Source organism: Papio anubis, chromosome 10, assembly GCF_008728515.1.
Source record: "Papio anubis isolate 15944 chromosome 10, Panubis1.0, whole genome shotgun sequence".
NCBI lineage: Eukaryota > Metazoa > Chordata > Mammalia > Primates > Cercopithecidae > Papio > Papio anubis.
In genome coordinates this window covers 113,778,509-113,802,004 of record NC_044985.1, presented here as the reverse complement: position 1 = coordinate 113,802,004, position 23,496 = coordinate 113,778,509, and the positions used below count along the sequence as shown (strand labels likewise).

The 23,496-nt window shown below is 43.2% G+C and overlaps 1 protein-coding gene across 2 annotated transcripts in view; it reads right to left on the bottom strand.

Annotated features, from left to right (window-relative positions):
* Positions 1 to 5,724: 5,724 nt before the first annotated feature.
* FBXO36 (F-box protein 36) overlaps positions 5,725 to 23,496 on the bottom strand; it is a 91,178-nt gene continuing 73,406 nt past the window's right edge. The window contains exons 3-4 of one of the 2 annotated variants that reach the window (XM_021924072.2): positions 22,277 to 22,449; positions 5,725 to 8,120 (exon numbers count right to left, since the gene is read on the bottom strand). In XM_021924072.2, coding sequence (XP_021779764.1) covers positions 7,932 to 8,120; positions 22,277 to 22,449 — 362 coding nt within the window. In that variant the 3' untranslated portion in view covers positions 5,725 to 7,931. The remainder of the gene's footprint in view (positions 8,121 to 22,276; positions 22,450 to 23,496) is intronic. The other variant, XM_021924073.2, reaches the window with a different exon arrangement.

The window sequence follows — 23,496 nt, the reverse complement described above, 5'->3', positions numbered from 1 at the left end:
TGCATTGTATACATCTACCACGTTTACTGTATCCATTTGTACATCAATAGATATTTAGATCGTTTCCACATTGCTTATTGTGAGTAACGTTGCAATGAACATGGGATTGCAGACATCATTGCGAGGTGGTGATTCATCTCCTTTGGATATATACCCAGAAGATGGACTGCTGGTCATATGGCAGCTCTATTTTAAATTTCTTTAGGAACCTCCATACTGTTTCCATAATAGCTGTACCAATCTACATTCTCACCAACAGTGTACCAGGGTTTCCTTTTCTCCATACCCTTGCCAACATTTGTTATGTATCACTTGTCTTTTCGACAAGAGCCAACTTTATGAGTGTGAGGTGGTATCTCGACCTGGTTTAAATTTTCATTTCTCTGATGATTAGTGATGTAGAGCACCTTTTTATATACCTGTTGGCCATTTTTCTTTTCTTTTTTTTTTTGAGATGGAGTTTTCTGCTCTTGTTGCCCAGCTGGAGTGCAATGGCGTGATCTTGGTTCACCGCAACCTCCACCTCCCAGGTTCAAGCAATTCTCCTGCCTCAGCCTCCCGAGTAGCTGGGATTACAGGCATGCGCTACCACGCCTGTCTAATTTTGTGTTTTCAGTAGAGACGGGGTTTCTCCTTGTTGAAGCTGGTCTTGAACTCCTGACCTCAGGTGATCTGCCCGCCTCGGCCTCTCAAAGTGCTGGGATTACAGGCGTGAGCCACCATGCCTGGTTAACCTGCTGGCCATTTTTAAAAAAAAATTTACAGTTGAGACAGGGTCTTGCCATATTGCCCAGACTGGTCTCAAACTCCTGGGCTTACATGATCCTCCTGCCTTGGTCTCCCAAAGTGCTGGGATTATAGGTATAAGCCATGATGCCCAGCCACTGTTGGGCATTTTTACATCTTTTTTGGAGAAATGTCTGTTCAGAGCTTTTGCCCATTTATTAATGGTGTTATTCATTTTTCTGTTATTGAGTTGTAAGAGTCCTTTATACATTTTGGATATTAACTCCTTATCAGATATGTGGTTTGCAAATATTGTTTTCTAGTCTGTAAGTTGCCTTTTCATTTTGTTGATTGTTTCCTTTGCTCTGCAAAGGTGTTGTCGTTTGGCATCATCCCATTTATTTATTTTTGCTTTTGTAGCCTGGGCTTTTGGTATGATATTCAAAAAAATCATTGCCAAGGCCTATGTCAGGGACTGAGCCCAGAAGGAGGAGTTTTCTCATAGAAGTTTTATGGTTTCAGGTCTTATATTTAGGTCTTTTATTCATTTTGAGTTGAGTTTTATGTATGGCGTAAGGTAAGGGTCAGATTTCATTCTTTTGCAGTGGCAATCTAGTTTTCCCGGCACCATTTATTGGAGACATTATCCTATCCTCATTTTGTCCTCTTGGTGCCCTTGTTGAGAATTAATTGACCCTATGTGTTTGGACTTATTTCTGGGCTTTCAATTTTGTTCCATTGGTCTATGTTTCCATTTTTCTGCCAGTACTATAGTGTTTTGATTACTGTAGCTTTGTAATATAATTTTAAATCAGGAAGTATGAGGCCTCAAACATTTTCTCTCAGTATTGCTTTGGCTATTCTAAGTATTTTGTGGTTCTATATGAATTTCAGGATTTTTTTCTTTATTATTTTATTTAGAGACCAGACTTTGCTCTGTTGCCCAGGCTGGAGTGCAGTGGCATGATCATAGCTCACTGCAACCTTGAACTGTTAGGCTCAAGCAATCCTCCTGCCTCAGCTTCCCTGGTAGGTGGGACCACAGACATGCACCACCACACCTGGCTAACTTTTAATTTTTTTTTTTTTCTAAGAGACAGGTTCTTGCTGTACTACCCAGGCTTTTTTTTTCTATTTCTGTGAAGAATGTCCTTGGGAATTTTGATAGGAACTGTATTAAATCTGCATATTTCTTTAGGTAATACAGATATTTGAACAATATTAAATTTTCTCATCCATGAATATATGTATTTATTTGTGTCTTCTTTGATTTCCTTCATCATTGTTTTATAGTTTTCAGTGTATCAATCCTTCATGTCCTTGACTAAATTTATTCCCAGATATTTTAAGTTTGTTTTCTTTTTCTTTTTCTTTTTCTTTTTTCTTTCTTTCTTTTTTTTTTTTTAAGACAGAGTCTCGCTCCATTGCCCAGGCTGGAGTGCAGTGGTGCAATCTCGACTCACTGCAACCTCCACCTCCTGGGTTCAAGCAATTCTCCTGCCTCAGCCTCCCCAGTAGCTGGGATTACAGGCACCTGCCTCCACACCCAGCTAATTTTTTGTATTTTTAGCAGAGATGGGGTTTCACCATGTTGGCTGGGATGGTCTTGAACTCCCGACCTCAGGTGATCCACCCGCATCGGCCTCCCAAAGTGCTGAGAATACAGGCGTGAGCCACCACACCTGACCAGATATTTTAAGTTTGTGATGCTGTTGTAAATGTAACTAGTTTCTTGATTTCTTTATCAAGAAGGTCACTATTTGTGTATAGATATGCTACTGATTTTTTTATATGTTGATTTTGTATCCTGCAACTTTACTGACTTCATTTATTAGTTGCAGTTTTTTGTGAAATCTTTGGGGTTTTCTATCTATGGAATCATGTCATCTGCGAATAGAGATAATTTTACTTTTTCCTTTTCAACTTGCATGTTTTTATTTATTTTTCTTGTCTGATTGCTGTTGCTAGCAAGCACTTCCAGTACTATATGGAATGGAAGTGGTGAATGTGGGCATCCCTGCCTTGTGCTGGATCTTAGTGGAAAAAGTTTTCAGTTTTTCCCTGTTGGTTATGTTGTTAGCTGTGAGGTCTTTATAAACTGCCTTTATTATTTTGAGGAACTTTCCTTCTATACATAAATTGTTAAGTTTTCATTAAGAAAGGATGCTTAACTTTGTCAAATGCTTTTTCTTTGTCAATTAAGATAATTATGTAGTCTCTCTTTCATTCTGTTAAGATAATGTATCACATTGATTGATTTGTGTATGTCAAACCTGCTTTGCATGCCAGAGATAAATCTCACTTTGTCTTGATGTACAATCTTTTTGTGTTGTTGAATTCAGTTTTCTAATATTTTATGAAGGATTTTCCCATCAATGTTCATCAGAGATACTGGCCTGAAGTTTTCTTGTCTTGTGTTTTTGTCTGGTTTTGGTATCAAGATGATGCTGGCCTCATAAAATATGTTTGGAAGTATTCCTTCTAGCTCTATTGTTCGGAAGTGTTTAAGAAGTATTGGTAACAATTCTTCTTTGTATGTTTCTAGAAATCAACCATGAAAGCCATCTGGTCCTGAGATTTTCTTCACTGGAAGGTTTTTAATTACTTCTTCAATCTCTTCACTTGTTATTCTGTTCAAGGTTTCTATTTCTCATCAATTCAATCTTGGTAGGTTATACTTTTCCAGGAATTTATCCATTTCTTCCAGGTTATACAATTTGTTGGCATATAATCATTCATAATAGTCCATTATGATTCTTTTATTTCTGAGGCATCTGTTGGAATGGCTCCACTTTCATCTCTGATTTTATTTGAGTCTTCTTTTTTCCTTAGTTTAGCTAGGGGTTTGCTGATTTTGTTTATTTTTTCAAAGAACTAACTCTTGGTTTTACTGAGTTTTTCCTATGGTTTTTCTGTTCTCTATTTGATTTTTTCTGTTGGAATTTTTATTTCCTTCCTTCCGCTAACTTTGGATTTAGTTTGTTCTTCTACTAACTCATTGAGATGTAATGTTAGGCTATTTATTTAGGGTATTTCTTTATCCTTTTTTTTTTTTTGGAAACAGTCTTACTCTGTTGCCCAGCCTGGAACACAGGGGTGTGATCACAGCTCACTAGAGCTTTGACTTTCTGGGTTCAAGTGATCCTCTCACCTCAGCCTCCCAAGTAGCTGGGACCACAGGCATGTGCCACCATGCTGGGCTAATATTTTTATTTGTTGTAGAGACAGGGTCTCCTTATGTTGCCCAGGCTAGTCTTGAACTCCTGGGCTCAAAGGATTCTCCCGTTTCAGCCTCCCAAAGTGCTGTAATTAGAGGAATGAGCCACTGCACCTGGCCTGGGGTCTCTCTTCTTTTTTAATATAGGCATTTGTTGCTATAAACTTCCCTCTTAGATTGCTTTTGCTGCATCCCATAGGTTTTGATATTGTGTTTCCATTGTCATTTGTTTCAAGATGTTTTTTATCACTTGATGTTTTTAACATAACATCAAATACATCCATTTCAAGTTGAAACCAACTACTCACAATTGAAAAGCTTGGATACTCTCTCACAGTATATTAATACAAACTGAAGATAGAGGTCATTATACTAAAACTCAGAGCAAAAAACTGTGATGCAAATGTTTTTTTCGTAAGGTTGTTTTATATTATTCTTCAGCATCTCGGGAGCCAGTTTGGGGTAATAAATAAAGACTGATGACCATTATGTACACAAGCAGCTCACAAAACAATGACAAGTGGTACCTGATGCATTGTCCTTACCCCTGCTTGCAGTCCCTCCCCACATGATCATCTCAGCCTTAGTTCTGGGGCCTACTCAGTAAAAGAAAACATTTTAGGCCGGGCACGGTGGCTCACGCCTGTAATCCCAGCACTTTGGGAGGCCGAGGTGGGTGGATCAGAGGTCAGGAGTTTGAGACCAGCCTGGCCAACATGGTGAAACTCCATCTCTATTAAAAATACAAAAATTAGCCCGGTGTAGTGGCGTGTGGCTGTAATCCCAGCTACTCGGGAGGCTGAGGCAGGAGACTAGCTTGAACCCAGGAAGCAGAGGTTGCAGTGAGCCGAGATTGCACCATTGCACTGTAGCCTGGGTGACAAGAGCCAGATTCTGTCTCCAAAAAGAAAGAAAACATTTTGGATTCTATATTGCTGAGGCTTAATGCATATACTATACGAACCTGTTTGGGAAAAAGGTAGTAGTAGAACTTGACGTTAAGTGAAATATGTTTATTATTTAGTTATAAATTAAGAATACATATTTTCTATTGTTAATACATTGCTCTTATAACACTAAATATATAAACAATCAGAAATTTTCAGTATGTATAATTACAATGGTAAATGAGAACAGAGTAGAAACACTTTTGATTGAAAAGATAAGAAAGAGCAAGATTATAAAATGCTGTAAGGCTGGGCACCATGGCTCACACCTGTCATTCCAGCACTTTGGGAGGCTGAGGTGGGTAGGTCATCTGAGGTCAGGAGTTCGAGACCAGCCTGGCCAATATGGTGAAACCCTGTTTCTACTAAAAATACAAAAATTAGTGGGGGTTGGTGGCGGGCGCCTGTAATTCCAGCTACTAGGGAAACTGAGGCAGAAGAATCGCTTGAACCCAGGAGGTGGAGGGTTCCATGAACTGAGATTGAACCATTGCACTCCAGCCTGGGTGAAAACAGTGGAACTCTGCCAAAAAAAAAAAAAAAAAAAAAAAAAAATTGTGTGGCATTTCACTCTGAAATATTAAGACATAAAGCAGATTTATCCATCCACATGAAAGCTGTTAATAGAAGCAGAAAGTCAAGACAATCGCTGCCTATTACCACGTTATGGGATCGTCACGTGGACATGGAAAATGAGATGGGGGAGAGAGGGACAAAGTGTTTCAACTGCTAAGGATGCTGGGGACACACAGGATGTTCACTTGATGATATTGTTTCTATTTTGGCAAAAACAATTATAATCAAGTAATAAGGCACTCAGATTATTAGGGCAAGTAAGTATTGAAATAATTTAATAGTCTGTATTATTTTAGATATTATTTAACAATAGTCAACATATTAATAGCTCTTATTTTTATTTACATTAGCATCTATTTTTATAACATTTTATATGTAATATTATTATATACTATATGTAAGTATATATTGTAAGTATAATATATATGTGTGTAGGTATATACATAGTGTTTTCAAATTGCCATATTTGTGTTCTTATTGATTCATGTTGAATCGACTATTATGCATGTCCATAAGCTTTCAGAATCTGTTGATAAAACACTACACATGAAGCTTTAATCATTTTGCACTGATGTTACAAATAAGTGACAGTTACATATTTATGAAGTTATGTTGACATACATAATTGTGGTCGTGTCTGCATCCTCACAGTAAAACCTATGTTCTGTCACTGAAATTAGGCCATGAGTGAAGTCTGGGAGCTCAGGGAGAGCCCAGGCAGCCAGAGCTGTGCAGAGCACGTGCCCTCCTGCCCTGAGCTGCCTGCTGGTCACCTGTACCTGCCCTAGCAGACTCTCCTGAGTGGAGAATGAGGCCTGCCTGGGTCTCTTGACAAGTAAAGCTTTGCTCTGTTCTTGGACTAAATCCAGACATAACCACGTCAGGGTCCTCATCTGCCGGGAAGCAGATTGCACTGAATTTCACAGTCATGGAAAACTTGTGACTGTGTGTACTTCCAGCAATGAGAAGCAGAGAGGGCTAGGTTGAGGGTCTCAAACTGGCACCGGGGAGCCCAATGACTGGGTTTTAAGGGTGTGTGAATGAAGATTAAAATCTTGTTTGATATTACATGGGTTTAGTTTTTTTTTTTTAATGTCACTAAGCCATGCTGTAGAGCCCTTCTGGAAGGACTTAGGTGGGACAAAGAGCCAGAGTCCACAACTTCTGCATCGTTCACGGGGCCCTGGTGCATCCTGGCAGTTTCTCTGGCACCAGAGGTATGTGAGTTTTCCTAGGTAGGAAAGTGGAGGTTGCAGGAAAGAAGAATTTATAAGGCTATATTATAAGGTGATGTGGAAGTAGAAAGCTACTTCGCTCTGTAACCTAAAAGGAGTCATTAGATTATTTGCTGCTATGAGTTCATTTTCTAGGGGTATTTAATAATCATAAAAGTGCAGAGAGAAAAACATTTTTAAGTAATCCTTCCCAGTGAAGTGACCTTTCTTCCCTAGCACTGTATTCTTTTTACCCCTCTGCCATGTTAACAGCATGCAAACCATATTTACATTTTTACTTAGTTAACTCATAGCCTGTTTTCTTAAATATCCTTGTTAAAAGTGGTAGCTGTTCACATTCCTTTGGGGAAACGGCATTTTTCTAAGAAATGTTTATAGGTTTTGGCCAGATGTAGTGGCTCACGCCTGTAATCCCAGCACTTCGGAAGCCGGAGCGGGTGGATCACTTGAGGTCAGGAGTTCAAGACCAGCCTGGCCTACATGGCAAAACTCCACCTCTACTAAAAAGAAAATACAAAAAAAAAAAAAAAAGTTTCTAGGTTTATTTAACAATGTGAAGTAGTCCTGGGAAGTTGTACTTTGAGCAAGGTCCACAAGCAGGATGCCTGCACTTCTCCAGTCATGCTCCAGCGCCAGGTCGGAAGCTGTCTACATGTGGGGGTGGAGCCTGGCATCCTGGGCCCCCAAGGACAGGGCCCTGAATATGGACTTAGCAGAACAAAGTTGGGAAGGCAGCTGCACCCACCCCGAGCGCCTCCTGTGGTACCTACCCTTCACGGTTCCTGGTGGGGACAGTCAGCCACCAGCTTCATGGCTGGACTCAGATGACACAACGCCAGGAAAAAATTCAAAAGCACCATTACCCTTTCCAATGCCTAGATAAAATAGATGTCTAATAAAAACCTACTAATAATCATTTATTGTTTGTTTATATACAATAGAAGCGTCTTTTCTAATGGGTGTGGGATAAGGACGATGATGGCCTATGGGACTCTCTGTCTTGCAGCCCTTGTCCTCGGGCCATGATTTGACCTCAGAATTATGGTGACTCTAGCAAGGCACTGGGGAGCCAGATTCTGCTGCATTTGTGTGCAAATCCTCTATGAGTTTCCAATGGCTCCATGCATCAACAAAACCTCTTAGTTCTTAAAAAAAGGAGACGGAAGAGATTTGGACACTGAAGAGAAACACAGCCGTGCCTCAGCTCCCTGCTGGTAGGAAAACGTGTGCCTAAGGTTGCTTTTCTCTCAGGTTTCCATATTTTTGTTTCCTCTTGCGGAGCTGCCGCTGGAGCTGGAGCTTGTTGGTGAAGAACAGCTGCCTCCAGCCCGTGTCCTCCGCTAGGGCCCTCACGTCAGGAGTGATGGTGTCGTAGGTCGACTGGACTATCTGTTCCCACAGTTTATCAGACATGCACAGCTGTGAGAGGGGAAAGTCAGAGGTGGGTTACAGCACATGTGTTAAGTAAAAGCCATTTACTCACTCAAACTCATTATGAAACTCCTGCTGCCTGTGGGACACTGGGAGAAACACTGCCTGTGCCAGACACAGGTCCTGCCTTGAGAAACCTCCTCTTTGAGGAAAAGAGCCAGACACAAATATCTCAGTGCACATATATGTGAAGGACATACCTTCTGCACACACTTAAACTTCCCAGTGATGGCAGTAGAAACAACATGCTCCTACCAACACCAGGCAACGCTCCCTCACGCAAGGGAAAATGTGTTTATTCTCCACCTTCACCCCCACCCCACTGCAGCCAAGTCCCATCAGTCACTGTCAACATCTGGGTGATGTTTGTTGCCTCTAGTTAATTCCAATTCATCTCTATTTATCTATGTATGTATTATTTATTTTTATTTTTGAGATGGAGTTTTGCCCTTGTTTCCCAGGCTGGAGTACAGTGGCGCAATCTCGGCTCACTGTAATCTCTGCCTCCCGGGTTCAAGAGATTCTCCTGCCTCAGCCTCCTGAATAGCTGGGATTACAGGCTTGCACCACCACACTGAGCTAATTTTGTATCTTTAGTGGAGACGGGGTTTCTCCATGTTGGTCAGGCTGGTCTTGAACTCCCGACCTCAGGTGATCCGCCCACCTCGGCATCCCAAAGTGTTGGGATTACAGGCATGAGACACTGCGCCCGGCCTTAGGCCTTATCTTTTTTTTTTTTTTTTTAATCTATTTTTTTTTTTTTAGACAGAGTCTCACTGTTGACCAGGCTGGAGTGCAGTGGTGTGATCTCGGCTCACTGTAACCTCCGCCTACTGGGTTCAAGTGATTCTGCTGGCTCAATCTCCCAAGTAGCTGGTACTACAAGTGCACACCACCATGCCTGGCTAAACTTTGTATTTTTGATAGAGAGGGTTTCACCGTGTTGATCAGGCTGGTCTCGAACTCCTGACCTTGAAATCTGCCCGCCTCAGCCTCCCAAAGGGCTGGGATTACAGGCATGAGCCACCATGCCTGGCCAGAGTTGTATTTATAATTTGCTCCCTCTACCATCATTCCATCTTCTCTCTGTCTTTAGCTAGCACTTAGCATTATGCTAAGCACTCTGTGTTTAGCATAATGGTTATGCTAAACAGCAACACTGAATCATATGGTATCTACGGACTCCAAAACTTTTTGATGTTAGACGGTCATTCATTATCTTATCTCCCCTTCCACAGTCCTTCAAGGTTTAGTCCTTCAACTCATCAAGATGCTACACCCGGTGATGTGATCCAAACCTTCTCCAATTCCTGCAAGGTGTGAGCACTTTTGGTCTTGAATGTAGAAGATGTTCTATTCTTCTGTTAGCTTTTGCCACTGCACACCATAAAAAAAGAATGAAACCATGTCCTTGCAGCAGTGTGGATGCTGCTGAAGTCTGTTATCCTAAGCAAAGTAACAGAAACAGGAAACCAAATATTGCATGTCCTTACTTGTAAGTGGGAGCTAAATCTTGGGTTCACACAAACAAAGGCATGATTGCTGTCCCCTCATAATGGAGCACCAGAACAGCCTCCCTGGCCCATACCCAGCTTCCTCGTACCCATCCTACCTCCTATCCCAAACAGCACCAGCCCTGGCCAGCCCTGTTGTGCTGTGCTCCCCTGTGTCCTGACTTCCTCCTGGTGAGGAAGAAATGTGTAAATGTGATCTCTACCTCCTGACACCACTATATTCACTTCTGAACAGAAAGCGGTCACCACTCCTTCCTTCCATACTTCATGCTCTTCTAAAAGTACTCCAATAAGGGAAGAGAATGAATTAGAAATAGAAATGAATAGTACAATAAGGCATAATTGCTTAAGATCCTTTCTGCATAAACATCAAAGCAACAGCTATTATATTCACATAATGGTTATGCTAAACAGCAACACTGAATCATACGGTATCTACGGACCCCAAAACTTTTTGATGTTAGATGGGTCATTCATTATCTTATCTCCCCTTCCACAGTCCTTCAAGGTTTAGTTCCTCTACTCAGATTACAATCTATTCTAAATATAAACAAAGGAAAACTTTTTAAATGTCTTAATATGAAAAACAGACCATTTGACCCTCCTTCAAAAGGTCTGAACTCCAGCACCAATGTGGATTACTATCCCATTACTAGCACAGTACATTTCAGGATATTAATGTGTCTTGTAATAGAGATTATGGGAGAAAACTACAAGATTTGGGGGGAAAGGAAATAATTCTCAAAAGAGCTAAAATTTCCACTAGTATAACTTCATTTATGACTCATCAAAATTTTATACTGAAAATATTTACAGTTTTGTCTTATAAGTTGGTGCACAAAATATCCCCATCTATGACTCCCAAACCCTGACGATCTTTTGCTTAGTATAAGTTGCCAGGTTGCAAAACGGAAGGTTCTATAGTTCTTAGCTACTCTGATCCAAAGCCCAGCTAACCATGGATTTAGCTCCCCCTGGTGGTGGTGCATGAATTTTGCATACATAAATTGTCAAGTTGAAGAGAATCTTAGGGCTTATCTGCTTAAAACCTCTCCCTTTGCAAATAGGAAAACCAGGGCTGAGAGAAGAGAAGGGAGAAGGATGCTGTTCCAGGTTCATGCTGGGGAGTGGCTGAGCTAAGAACAGAACGGAACCCAGCTCTCCAGCTTCCTGCTGATTTAAACACAGCACACTGCCTGCGCACAGTGATGCTAGGAGATCCCCTCCCGCAAGCTTCCAGCCTTCTAGAGTCCCTTGAGACATTTGATCTGTACAACCTTAATATCGATTGGTCAAATTCTTGGGCCAGGTCCAGCACAGTGGCTCACTCATGCCTGTAATCCCAGCACTTTGCGAGGCTGAGGGGGGTGGATCACTTGAGGTCAGGAGTTTGAGACCAGCTAGGGCGATGTGGTGAAACCCTGTCTCTACTAAAAATACAAAAATTAGCCAGGGGTGGTTGCAGGCTCATGTAATCCCAGCACTTTAGGAGGCCGAAGCGGGTGGATTACTTGAGGTCGGGAATTCGAGACCAGCCTGGCCAACATGGTGAAACCCTGTCTCTACTAAAAATACAAAAATTAGCCAGGTATGGTGGTGTGCACCTGTAGTCCCAGCTACTTGGGAGGCTGAGGGAGAACTGCTTGAACCTGGGAGATGGAGGTTGCAGTGAGCCAAGATTGCTCCACTGCACTCCAGTCTAGGCGACAGAGCAAGAGTCCATCTCAAAAAAAAAAAAAAAAAAAAAGAAAATTCTTGACCCAAACCCTTAGAATCAGCTTGCTGTAAACACAAGAAAACACATTAAGAGCACAAGTGCTGGTTCTACCTCAGATCTACCAAGCCAGATGCTCAGGGGATGGGCCTGGCATCTGTGTTTTCACCTGGGCCCCAGGGGCTTCACCTGCTTGGCCAGACATGGGGTTTATGATCATAGTGGGTTTGCAGACACAAGGGAAAAGTCTGTCTCTCCACAGCCAAAAAGTGACAGAGGAGTGGTTTTCTTCCTGAGTCGTTCTCCTGGTGATTCCTGAGTCACAACCAGGATGAATGTGTTTATATGCCTGTCATGACCATCCCTTTCCTAGCCTGGGCCTCAGCCTTCTCGTCTAGCTGCACTGGCAGTTTCTCCAGGCTTACTCTGCTGCAGTTTGGAGAAAATGGATAGCATCAAGGCCTGGTGCTGTCAGGGGCAAGCCACTAGGCCCCCCAGGCAGGTGCCCAGATGGCAGCACACCTTGGTGAACTTGCCTCAGCCTGACAGGCCCCAGCCTGACAGGTGTAGAACTGGCCCCAGCCTGACAGGTGTGGAACTCTACCCTGAGAGGTATGGAGCTCTACTTTCCAGTATACGGGTTGCTCATCCACGGCTCCAGGCTGCAGGCTCCAGGCCTTGGTCCACATGGAATCAGAGCAAAGGCAGACAGCTGGATGATCCTGATTGCTGGTGGCATTAAGTATAACTGGATACTTCCAGCCTCAACGCTGGAATAGCACCATGGACTCCCCGGGCTGGGGCCCCTTTCACAGACTCCCCACACAGTCTGGCTCTTGGCATGTGTCTTTATGATTCTAAGGCAGATGTGATCCTGTGGAGTCAGGTCTGGCCGTGGGAGCCTTTCTGTCTTGTAGAGGTGACCCTGCACACCCTACTCTCAACAGGCTCCATGAAAACAACCCTTTGACCATGTGTCTGCAGATCTGCCCGCTACTCCCCAGCCTCTCCCACTTCATTTCCAGCCATATTCTTCCTTTGCTCTGCTCAAGAATGTAAGCTCCTCAAAGGCAGGAACACGTGCATCTCCCCAGAACCTACCACTGTGTCTGGCCCACAGCAGGGGCCCAGTACTTACGTACTGACTGCACACAGCCCTGAAGCCTATCCATTTATCACCCCGTCCAGCAGTCAGGTGCCTGAGGGAAACTCCCTGGCCATACGACTTCGACTTCGGGCACATCAATTAGACTTGTTGATCTTTAGCTTCCTTATGAATAGGATGGCTGGGTGCGGTGGCTCACGCCTATAATCCCAGCACTCTGGAAGGCCAAGGCAGACAGATCACCTGAGGTCAGAAGTTAGAGACCAGCCTGACCAACATGGCGAAACCCCGTCTCTACTAAAAATACAAAAATTAGCTGGGCATAGTGGCATGCACCTATAGTCTCAGCTACTCAGGAGGCTGAGGCAGGAGAATTGCTTGAACCCAGGAGGCGGAGGTTACAGTAAGCTGAGATTATGCCAGCCTAGGCAACAGAGCAAGACTCTGTCTCAAAAAAAAATAATAATAAAGTAAAATAAAATAAAATAGAATAAGGATAATAAGAGCATCTACATCTTAAGATTTCTATGAGAACTAAGTAAAATAATATAATTAGAAAACTTAGTGGAATGCTAGACATACAGTAAGTACTCAATAAATGTTCTTATGGGCCGGGCATAGTGGCTCACGTCTGTAATCCTAGCACTTTGGGAGGCCAAGGTAGGCAGATCACTTGAGGTCAGGAGTTCAAGATCAGCCTGGCCAACATGGTGAAACCCCATCTCTACTAAAAATACAAAAATTAGCCAGGTATGGAGGAGGGCACCTGTAATACCAGCTACTCAGGAGTCTGAGGCAGGAGAATCATTAGAATCTGGGAGGCAGAGGCTGCAATGAACCAAGATCATGCCACTGCACTCTGACCTGAGTGACAGAGTGAGACTCTATCTCAAATAAATAAATAAATAAATAAATAAATAAATAAATAAATAAATAAATAGCCTGTGACCCAAGGTACACACTTATTTCCTTTTTTCCATATGCATAGAGGCCCATATTATAGTCCCAGTACACTACCTATATCATGCATATTTCAATATATTTCTTTGATTATTTTAAATAGTTACACTTATGCAACTTTTTTCTACAGATAAACATGCAATGCAAATTGTATATAAAGTATGGAGCATCATTTATAAATACAGAGGGGAAACAAAAAATCTGGTTAAACCAATTATCTACACTGTGTGTGGTGGCTCACACCTGAAATCCCAGCACTTTGGAAGGCCAAGGCAGGATTGCTTGAGCCCAAGAGTTCGAGACCTGCTAAGGCAAGATAGCAAGACACGGTCTCTACAAAACACACAAAAATTAGCTGGGTGTGGTGGTGTGCACCTGTAGTCCCAGCCATTTGAGAGGCCGAGGTAGGAGGATCGCTTGAGCCCAGGAGGTGAAGGCTGCAGTGAGCTGTGTTTGTGCCACTGCACTCCTGCCTGGATGACACAGCAAGATGACCCTGTCTTAGGAAATAAATAAATAAATAAATAAATAATCTGTCCATACATTGATATCCTATGGCAATTTTTTAAATGGAGGAGGATTGATAGGTACTGATATTTTATTTATTTTTGAGATGGAGTTCTACTCTTATTGCCAAGGCTGGAATGCAATGACTCAATCTTGGCTCACTGCAAACTCTGCCTCCCGGGTTCAAGTGATTCTCCTGCCTCAGTGATTCTCTCAAGTAGCTGGGATTACAGTCATGTGCCACCATGCCCAGCTAATTTTGTATTTTTAGTAGAGATGAGGTTTCACCATGTTGGTCAGGCTGGTCTCAAACTCCTCACCTCAAGTGATCCACCTGCCTCGGCCTCCTGAAGTGCTGGGATTATAGGCGTCAGCCACCATGCCTGGCTGGTACTGATATTTTAAAAGTGTCTAAAATATGTTGTGAAGTAGAAAAAAAACAGATGAAGAACAATATAAAATATGTTACCACATGCTTTTTAGAAGGGTGTGTGTACCAGTATATGTACTCGCACATGCTACACACATATGCTTCTACATGTGTAGAATATCTCCGGAAGGACATACAGAACACGGTTAATATGGTTGCCACTAGAGATGAGAATCAGAGCAATGAGGGTCAGGACTGGGAGGGGCAATAACTTTTTAGTTTATATACAAGGATACATAATTTTGAAACATTTCCAATCTGACCATTGCAATGGATGTCAACTTTCTTTTTCAAAAATATAAACAAAATTGATATGGAAGCATTCAGCCACTGTTTTCTGGGAGGTAACTCTGGGCTAGACACTCTGTTAAGGTGGGTATATGAAGTCAGGTGACACAATCCTTGCCCTTGAGCTCGGCAGGGAGACAAGTCAAGGGGGCGGGGCAAGCAAGGGGCTTTTGGAAGGTCCAGGAGGTGGATGAGTCAGGAGGAGAATATTCCTGGAAAAGAAAGCAGTGTAAGCAAAGGCAAAAGACACAGTAGAACACAGCAGAGAGCTGCAAGGAGCTGACCTGGCTGGGGCAGAGGGTGGCAGGAGGCAGGGCGAGGGCCCCGTGGCTGTGCTGGCTAAGACCTTGGACCTCATTCTGAAAATGACAGGAAGTCATTAAGGGCCAGTGAGCAGGATAATGGCATGCCCAGAGTGCAATGTAAAATGACCACCCTGAGCTCACATGGACAAGCAACCAATGAAGCAATGAAGGGGCTCCCAGGAGAAAACCCACCGGAGTCTTGGAAGCAGGGATGAGTCAAGAAGCAGAAGACTTGGTTGGGCATGGGTGGCTCATGCCTGTAATCTCAGCACTTTGGGAGGCCAAGGCAGGCAATCACCTGAGGTCAAGAGTTCAAGACTAGCCTGGCCAACATGGCAAAACCCTGTCTCTACTAAAAATACTAAAAATTAGCTGGGTGCAGTGGCCCACGCTTGTAGTCCCAGCTACTTGGGAGGCTGAGGCAGGAGAATCACTTGAACCCTGGAGGTGGAGGTTGCAGCGAGCCGAGATCACGCCACTGTACTCCAGCCTGGGCAACACAGCAAGACTCCGTGCCAAAAAAAGAAGCAGAACGCCTGAAATAGGCCCTTTTGATACAACAAACACAAGGTTGGTGCAAACGAGCCAGAGATATTTTGCAGGCATGGACAAAGGGGAAAATGAAAGAGGAGCTGTAGGCTGACATTAGACCAACACCTATCAGAGTTTTGGGTTATCCTAAGTGAATTTTTTAAAAAGCAGAACAAAATAAAATGATAATAAATAACCAAAATAAGGGTGCTGCTGACTTTCACATTTTGTCAAATGAGAACAATTTTTAAAATGATCAGGTATTATTGCCAGCACTTCATAAAAAAAGGAACTTTTTTTTTTTTAAGATGGAGTCTCGCTCCAGGCTGAAGTGCAGTGGCTCCATCTCGGCTCGCTGCAACCTCTGCCTCCCAGGTTCAAGCGATTCTCTTGCCTCGACCTCTTGAGTACCTGGGACTACAGGCACATGCCACCATGCCTGGCTAATTTTTTGTATTTTTAGTAGAGACAGGGTTTCACCACATTGGCCAGGATGGTCTCGATCTCCTAACCTCGTGATCCACCCGCCTCAGCCTCCCAAAGGCGTGAGCCACCGTGCCTGGCCAAGAAGGAACATTTTAACCCTCCCCAAAATAGGAAAGACCTAACATCCACTGAAAGATGGTCATTTAAATGAAACAAGTTTAGCTTTATCAAAAACTTGATACCATCCTTATTAGCCTCGTTTCATCATGGATTATGAAGTCACGGATGCTGCTGGTTTGCATGAACTGCTATGTAAACCATTTTTGAAGAAGAGAGATTGGATAAGGATAAAGAGTTTCTGTTTTTTGAAGGATGAAACTGATTTGAGCCGGGCGCTGTGGCTCAAGCCTGTAATCCCAGCACTTTGGGAGGCCGAGACGGGCGGATCACGAGGTCAGGAGATCGAGACTATCCTGGCTAACACGGTGAAACCCCGTCTCTACTAAAAAATACAAAAAACTAGCCGGGCGCGGTGGCGGGCGCCTGTAGTCCCAGCTACTCGGGAGGCTGAGGCAGGAGAATGGCGTGAACCCGGGAGGCGGAGCTTGCAGTGAGCCGAGATCCGGCCACTGCACTCCAGCCTGGGCGACAGAGCGAGACTCCATCTCAAAAAAAAAAAAAAAAAGAAACTGATTTGAGAAAAATAATTAATGCCAAGCATGGTGGCTCACGCTTGTAATCCCAGCACTTTGGGAGCTGAAGCGGGAGGATTGCTTGAGCCCCAGAGTTCAAGACCAACCTGCACAACATGGTGAAACCCCGTCTCTACAAAAAATACAAAAATTAGCTGGGTGTGGTGGCGCGGGCCTGTAGTCCCAGCTACCCATGAGGCTGAGGTGGAAGGATCACTCGAGCCCAGGGGATGGAGGTTGCAGTGAGCCATAATCATGCCATTGCACTCCAGCCTGTGAACAAAGCAAGACCCTGTCTCAAAAAGGAAAAAAAAAAAAAATTAATGTACGGTGGGGAAAGAAACAGAGAAAGATTTAATTACTAAATGCAGTGCAGTAAGCTAGGTTGGACATAAAACAGCAAAAGGACATTATTGAAAAAACCAACGAAATTCAAATAACATCTGTATTTTAGTTAATAGTATTGTACCAATATTAATTGCCTAGTTTTTACAAATTTACCATGGTTATGTAAGATGTCAACACGGGGGAAACTGGGTAATTGAAAGTTAAAAAAAAAACAACAACAGGCCAAGCAGTGGCTCACGCCTGTAATCCCAGCAGTTTGGGAAACTGAGGCAGGCTGATCACTTGAGGTCAGGAGTTCAAGACCAGCCTGGCCAATGTGGTGAAACCCTGTGTCTACCAAAAATACAAAAAATAAATAAATAAAACAAAATAAAATAAAATAAAATAAAATAAAATAAAATAAAATAAACCAGGTGTGGTGGCTTGCACTTGTAATTCCAGCTACTCAGGAGGCTGAGGCATGAGAATCACTTGAACCCGGGAGGCAGAGATTGCAGTTAACAAAGATCAGGCCACTGCACCCCAGCCTGGGTGATGCAGTGAGACTTTGTCTCTTAAAAAAACAATAGTAACAACAATAACAAACAGAAGAGAAAGGAAATAAGTGAAATTCCCAGGAGTAGGCCCTAGAACCAGGTGTTAGGTAGCACTGAACTTGAACAGGAGAGGAGCACCTCCCTCCCTGAGGTAAGAGGAAGGAGTTGGACTGGACACAATTAATTTGGTAATAAACTTCTCCCTCAGAATTGGAAAAGGAAGCCTTTTTTTCATTAATAAAGTAGTTAAATGAAAATGACTTACAAGGCCGGGCACGGTGGCTCATGCCTTTAATCCCAGCACTTTGGGAGGTCAAGGCAGGTGAATCACCTGAGGTCAGGAGTCCAAAACCAGCCTGGCCAACACAGCAAAAATTTAGTATTTTTGTCTACTAAAAATACAAAAATTAGCTGGGCGCGGTGGTGGGCGCTTGTAATCCCAGCTACTCAGGAGGCTGAGACAGGAGAGTTGCTTCAACCCAGGATGCAGAGGTTGCAGTGAGCCGAGATAGTACCATTGCACTCCAGCCTGGGCAACAGAGTGAGACTCTGTTTCAAAAAAAAAAAAAGAAAAAGAAAATAACTTATAAATGCAGTGTGTAATAGGTAAACGGAACACAGATAAAACTTAGACTGACAACAGAAATAAGTGGTTTTCCTTCTTTCCCTGTGTGCAAATAAGAAAAAAAAAAGTGGTTGGTCAGGTGCAGTGGCTCACGCCTGTAATCCCAGCACTTTGGGAGGCTGAGGTAGGCAGATTACTTGAGGTCAGGAGTTCAAGACCAGCCTGGCCAATATGGTGAAACCCAGTCTCTACTAAAAATGCAAAAATTAGCCAGGCATGGTGGCAAGCACCTGTAGTCCCACCCAGCTACTCAGGAGGCTGAGGCAGTAGAATCCCTTGAACCCAGGAGGTGGAGGTTGCAGTGAGTCGAGATCTCACCACTGAACTCCAGCCTGGGTAACAGAGAGAGACTCTGACTCAAACAAAACAAAACAAAAGTGATTAATGTTATGTGGGGAGAATAAAAGCAGCAGCCCTGAGTCATGCCCCATCTTCTAATAATTCTGTTCTGTAAAGACGCTCAGGGCTGAAATCAGCAACTTAGAGAAGCCCTACTTCAGAGCACTGGCTACATTAAGGAGAATGTTTTCAAGACTGCACTGAAATAATAGCAGGACACTGAGAGTGAAAGTAATAGTGGAAGTGAGTAAAACTTGGAGAGAAGGCAGCCGCTCAGCATGAGGAATAAATACCAGAAGTCACTCACTTGCTGCTGTTTCCCATCAAACCCTCCCTACTTGCAGGAGCAGAAATTTACTGAAAGTAAATAGAAGAATTTGATAGAAAATCAAATCCAGGCCCTGGCAACAGGGAAGAAACTTTTACTAGATCCCCACTAGTATATTATATTTACGTAGAATTCTCTTTTCATTTAAAGTATGAATAATCAGCTTCTTCTTCTTCTTCTTTTTTTTCTTGACAGTCTCACTCTGTTGCCCAGGCTGCAGTACAGTGGTGTGATCTTGGCTCACTGCAACCTCTGCATCCTGGGTTCAAGCAGCTCTCCTGCCTCAGCCTCCCAAGTACCTGGGATTACAGGCCTGCGCCACCATACCCAGCTAATTTTCGTATTTTTAGTTGAGATGTGGTTTCCCCATGTTGGCAAGGCTGGTCTCGAACTCCTGACCTCAGGTGATCCACCCACCTCGGCCTCCCAAAGTGCTGGGATTACAGGCGTGAGCCACTGTGCCCAGCCCTAATAATCAGCTTCTTATCAGTACCAAGCACAACATTTCAACTTTAGGATACTTATTTAATGACAAAAATATATACGATAGTACTTGTTTTCAGCTTTCCATTTTTAGGGAGGAAAATCAAGTAAAAAATATATTTTGGGGGGCTAAATAATGAGAACTTATGAATACAAAGAAGGAAACAACAGATACTGGTGCCTACTTGAGGGTGCAGGGTGGGAGGAAGCGAGGAGCAGAAAAGATAACTATAGGGAACTGGGTTTAATAATTAACCTGGGTGATTAAATAATCTGTACAAAAAACCCCTGTGACATGAGTTTACCTATGTAACAAACCTTCACACATATGCCCGAACCCAAAATAAAAGTTAAAAAACATATATATGTGTATATATATGTGTATATATATGTGTGTATATATGTGTGTATATGTGTGTATATGTGTATATATCCACATGTGTATGTGTATATATACACACACACACACACACACACACATATATACACACACACACATATTTAATGTTTAAAAGAGAGGTGGGATTTCATTGTGTTGCCCAGGTTGCTCTTGAACTCCTGTAGTCCCACTTACTCTGGAGGCTGAATAGGAGGATCACTTGAGCCCAGGAGGTTGAGGTTACAGTGAGTTGTGTTCACACCACTGCACCCCTGCCTGGGCAACAGAGCAAAACCCTGCCTCAAAAAAAATAATTTTAAGTAATTTTTTTTGAGACAGTCTCAACATGTATACATGTATACATATATATGTGTATATATACACACACACACTCAAAAGGAATATATTAAGTACTATAATACAGATTATATCACTTAAGGCCAGGCGCAGTGGCTCACACCTGTAATCCCAGCACTTTTGGGAGGCCGAGGTGGGTGGATCACCTGAGATCAGGAGTTTGAGATCAGCCTGGCCAACATGGGGAAACCCCGTATCTACTAAAAATATAAAAATTTGCTAGGCATGATGGTGGGCACCTGTAATCCCACTTACTTGGGAAGCTGAGGCACAAGAATCACTTGAACCCAAGAGGTGGAGGTTGCAGTGAGTTGAGATCATGCCATTGCACGCTGGCCTGGGCAACAGAGCAAGATTTTGTCTAAAAATATATATATATATATATAACTTAAAAAAAATTTTTTTTTTGAGACGTGGTTGTTTTGCTCTGTTGCCCAGGCTGGGATGCAGTGGTGTGAACACAACTCACTGTAACCTCAACTTCCTGGGCTCAAGTGATCCTCCTATTCAGCCTCCAGAGTAACTGGGACCACAGGGGCGTGCCATGACACTCAGCTAATTTTTTTTTTTTTTTGAGACAGAGTTTCGCTCTTGTTGCCCAGGCTGGAGTGCAATGGCGCAATCTTGGCTCACTGCAACCTCCACCTCCCAGGTTCAAGCGATTCTCCTGCCTCAGCCTCCCTAGTAACTGGGATTGCAGGCATGTGCCACCACACCTGGCTAATTTTGTATTTTTAGTAGAGATGGGGTTTCTCCATGCTGGTCAGGCTGTTCTCAAACTCCCGACCTCAGGTGATCCACCCACCTTGGCCTCCCAAAGTGCTGGGATTACAGGCATGAGTCACTGTGTCCGGCCATAATACTCAGCTAATTTTAAAAAAATGTATTGTAGAGATGGAATCTCCCTACACTGCCCAAGTTGATCTCAAATTCCTAGGCTCAACCAATCCTCCCTCCTCAGCCTCCCAAAGTGCTGGAATTACAGGCATGAACCACTGTGCCTGAACTAAAATTGATTTTTAAAATCAAGACATTTTATTGCATTATTGGGAAAAAATGTTGGCTTTTTAGATAATAAGATTATGTTTTGAATCATCTTGGAAAATGTTGTATGTTCTTTTATAAATGGACATTGCTCCAATACATTACAGCTAAATACCGAGCTAGTCAGGCTTCCTCAGTTGCAAGCAACAGATTCCCATTCTGATTAACTTAAGCCAAAAAGAGATTTAATGGAAAATTAGTATGTGTGTGACTGTGCGGTAGGGTTAGGGGGTCTAGAATTGAAGGAACAGCTGAAGGGGTAGGGACCAAGGCATCTTCCAGGATCCAGGGACTGCAACTGACAAAGGTCACACCGAAGCCTTGACACTGGCTGGCTGAAATCAGCACTAACTGTGCTTCCTGCTCTTGGGTTATTCTGCTGAGAATGTGAAGCAGTGAGACAGTACATCTTGTCAGCTTCGGGCAAGGAAGAAAACAGGGCACTGCAATGGACAGCCCACCAAAACACATACTAGGAGACAGGCAACGCAGCAAAGGCTATTACTAGAAGAAATGGAAACGGATGTCAGGTAGTCCTCCTTGCCCTATTCTCTCTCCTTTTTTTTTTTTTTTTTTTTTTTTTTTTTTTTCAAAGTTTCCCCTTTTTTCCCCGGCTTGGATGCAGTGGGGTTATTTCTGCTCACTTCAACCTCCACCTCCCAGGTTCAAGCGATCCTCAGCCTCCCGAGCAGCAGGGATTACAGGCGCCCACCCCCATGCCCGGCTAATTTTTGTATTTTTAGTAGAGATGGGGTTTCACCATGTTGGCCAGGCTGGTCTCAAACTCCTGACCTCAGGTGATCCACCCACCTCGGCCTCCCAAAGTGCCCTATTCTCTTATGCCACCATGCTTCTGCTTGGTTTTTCCCTGCCTTGGAATGCCCCCTAACCCAGATCACCTGTCTTCACCAATTTCACCCTCAAAAGCCAGATAAAGTAACCTGCTTCTGCGAAGCCAGGCAGAGAAAATCACTTTGCACTATCTTTGTACCTTGCATACACATCCCTTGTTGAACTGATCACGCTGGATTGTAATTATTTGCATGTACCTGAATCTCTACTATAACACTGGAAGTTCTTTGAGGAGAGAAATGTCTTTTCATCTCTGCTGCTTGTGCACCTAAGACAGTGTCCATCACAAAGTTAGTACTCAACAAAGGATTGCTATGTTAAAAAATCTTTTTAGAAAGCACATGGAAAATTCTATATAGACATAAAATAATGGACCGTTACCTTCGCAAATCTGTGTGATGTTTGGGAAAGCCTGGCAATATCTTCAAGATCCAGATAAGAAATGATATTCAGGAGCAAATTGTCTGAGAGCCGTTCAAGGAAGTCAAATTTACCTTTGCACAAATTGATGACATAGTTTAATATTCTTGTACCAAATATTAAGGCAGTTTGACCTGTAATTCAAAGAAGCCAACAAACTAAAATGGTTATCATGTATAGTCACATAAGAGCTGTAACAACCATCAGTGGAATACAAGCTTCAGGGCATTTTCCCCTGGGAGTGATGTTAGGTGAGGCTGGGTCCTTTCTACTTTCACCGAGCTGCCTTTGGGACTAACCGAATGCATTTTTGAGGCATCTGTTTCCAATTGCTGTTCCTGCCCTGAGACCAGAAACTTTTAGGGACACTCACTGCTTAACACAGTGATTTCTGCATCCCCTTGATCTCATCAGCACCAGACTCCCGTCTATACCACTAACCTAACTGGTCTCGGCATTACCATTGTACTCAACGGCCCCTCCAAGCGGGCAGCTATGTGGAGGAAAAAGATGCTGGTCCACGTGGCTTTTCTGCTAGCCCTGCTACTCTCCATTGGTCTAAAACACATTGTCTCCTAATTTTAGTTGACTTTTGATCTCTTATTTCACTTAATTTTTATTTATTTATTTATTTTTAGATGGGGTCGCCCAGGCCGGAGTGCAGTGGTACAATCGCAGCTCACTGCAGCCTTGACCTCCCAGGCTCAAGCAATCCTCCCATTTCAGCCTCCCGAGTAGCTGGGACTACTGGTGTGTGCCCCCATGCCTGGCTATTTTTTTAAATTTTTTTTTAGAGATGGAGTCTTATTATGTTGCCCAGGCTGGTCTAGAACTCCTGGGCTCAAGCAATCCTCCCACCTCTGCCTCCCAAAGTGTTGAGACTCCAGGCAGGAGACACCATGCCCAGCCTGTTATTTTTATACATTGTGTCTACACCAAACTTTCTTCCTTCTTCTTTACCATCTCCTTTCATCCCTATCTTCATTTGATAGGAAAAAAAAAATAGAAAGAGGGCTGGGGGTGGAGGCTCACCCCTATAATCCCAGCACTTTGGGCGGCCGAGGCAGGCGGATCACCTGAGGTCGGCAGTTTGAGACCAGCCTGACCAACAAGGAGAAACCCTGTCTCTAATAAAAATACAAAATTACCCGGGCGTGGTGGCACATGCCTGTAATCCCAGC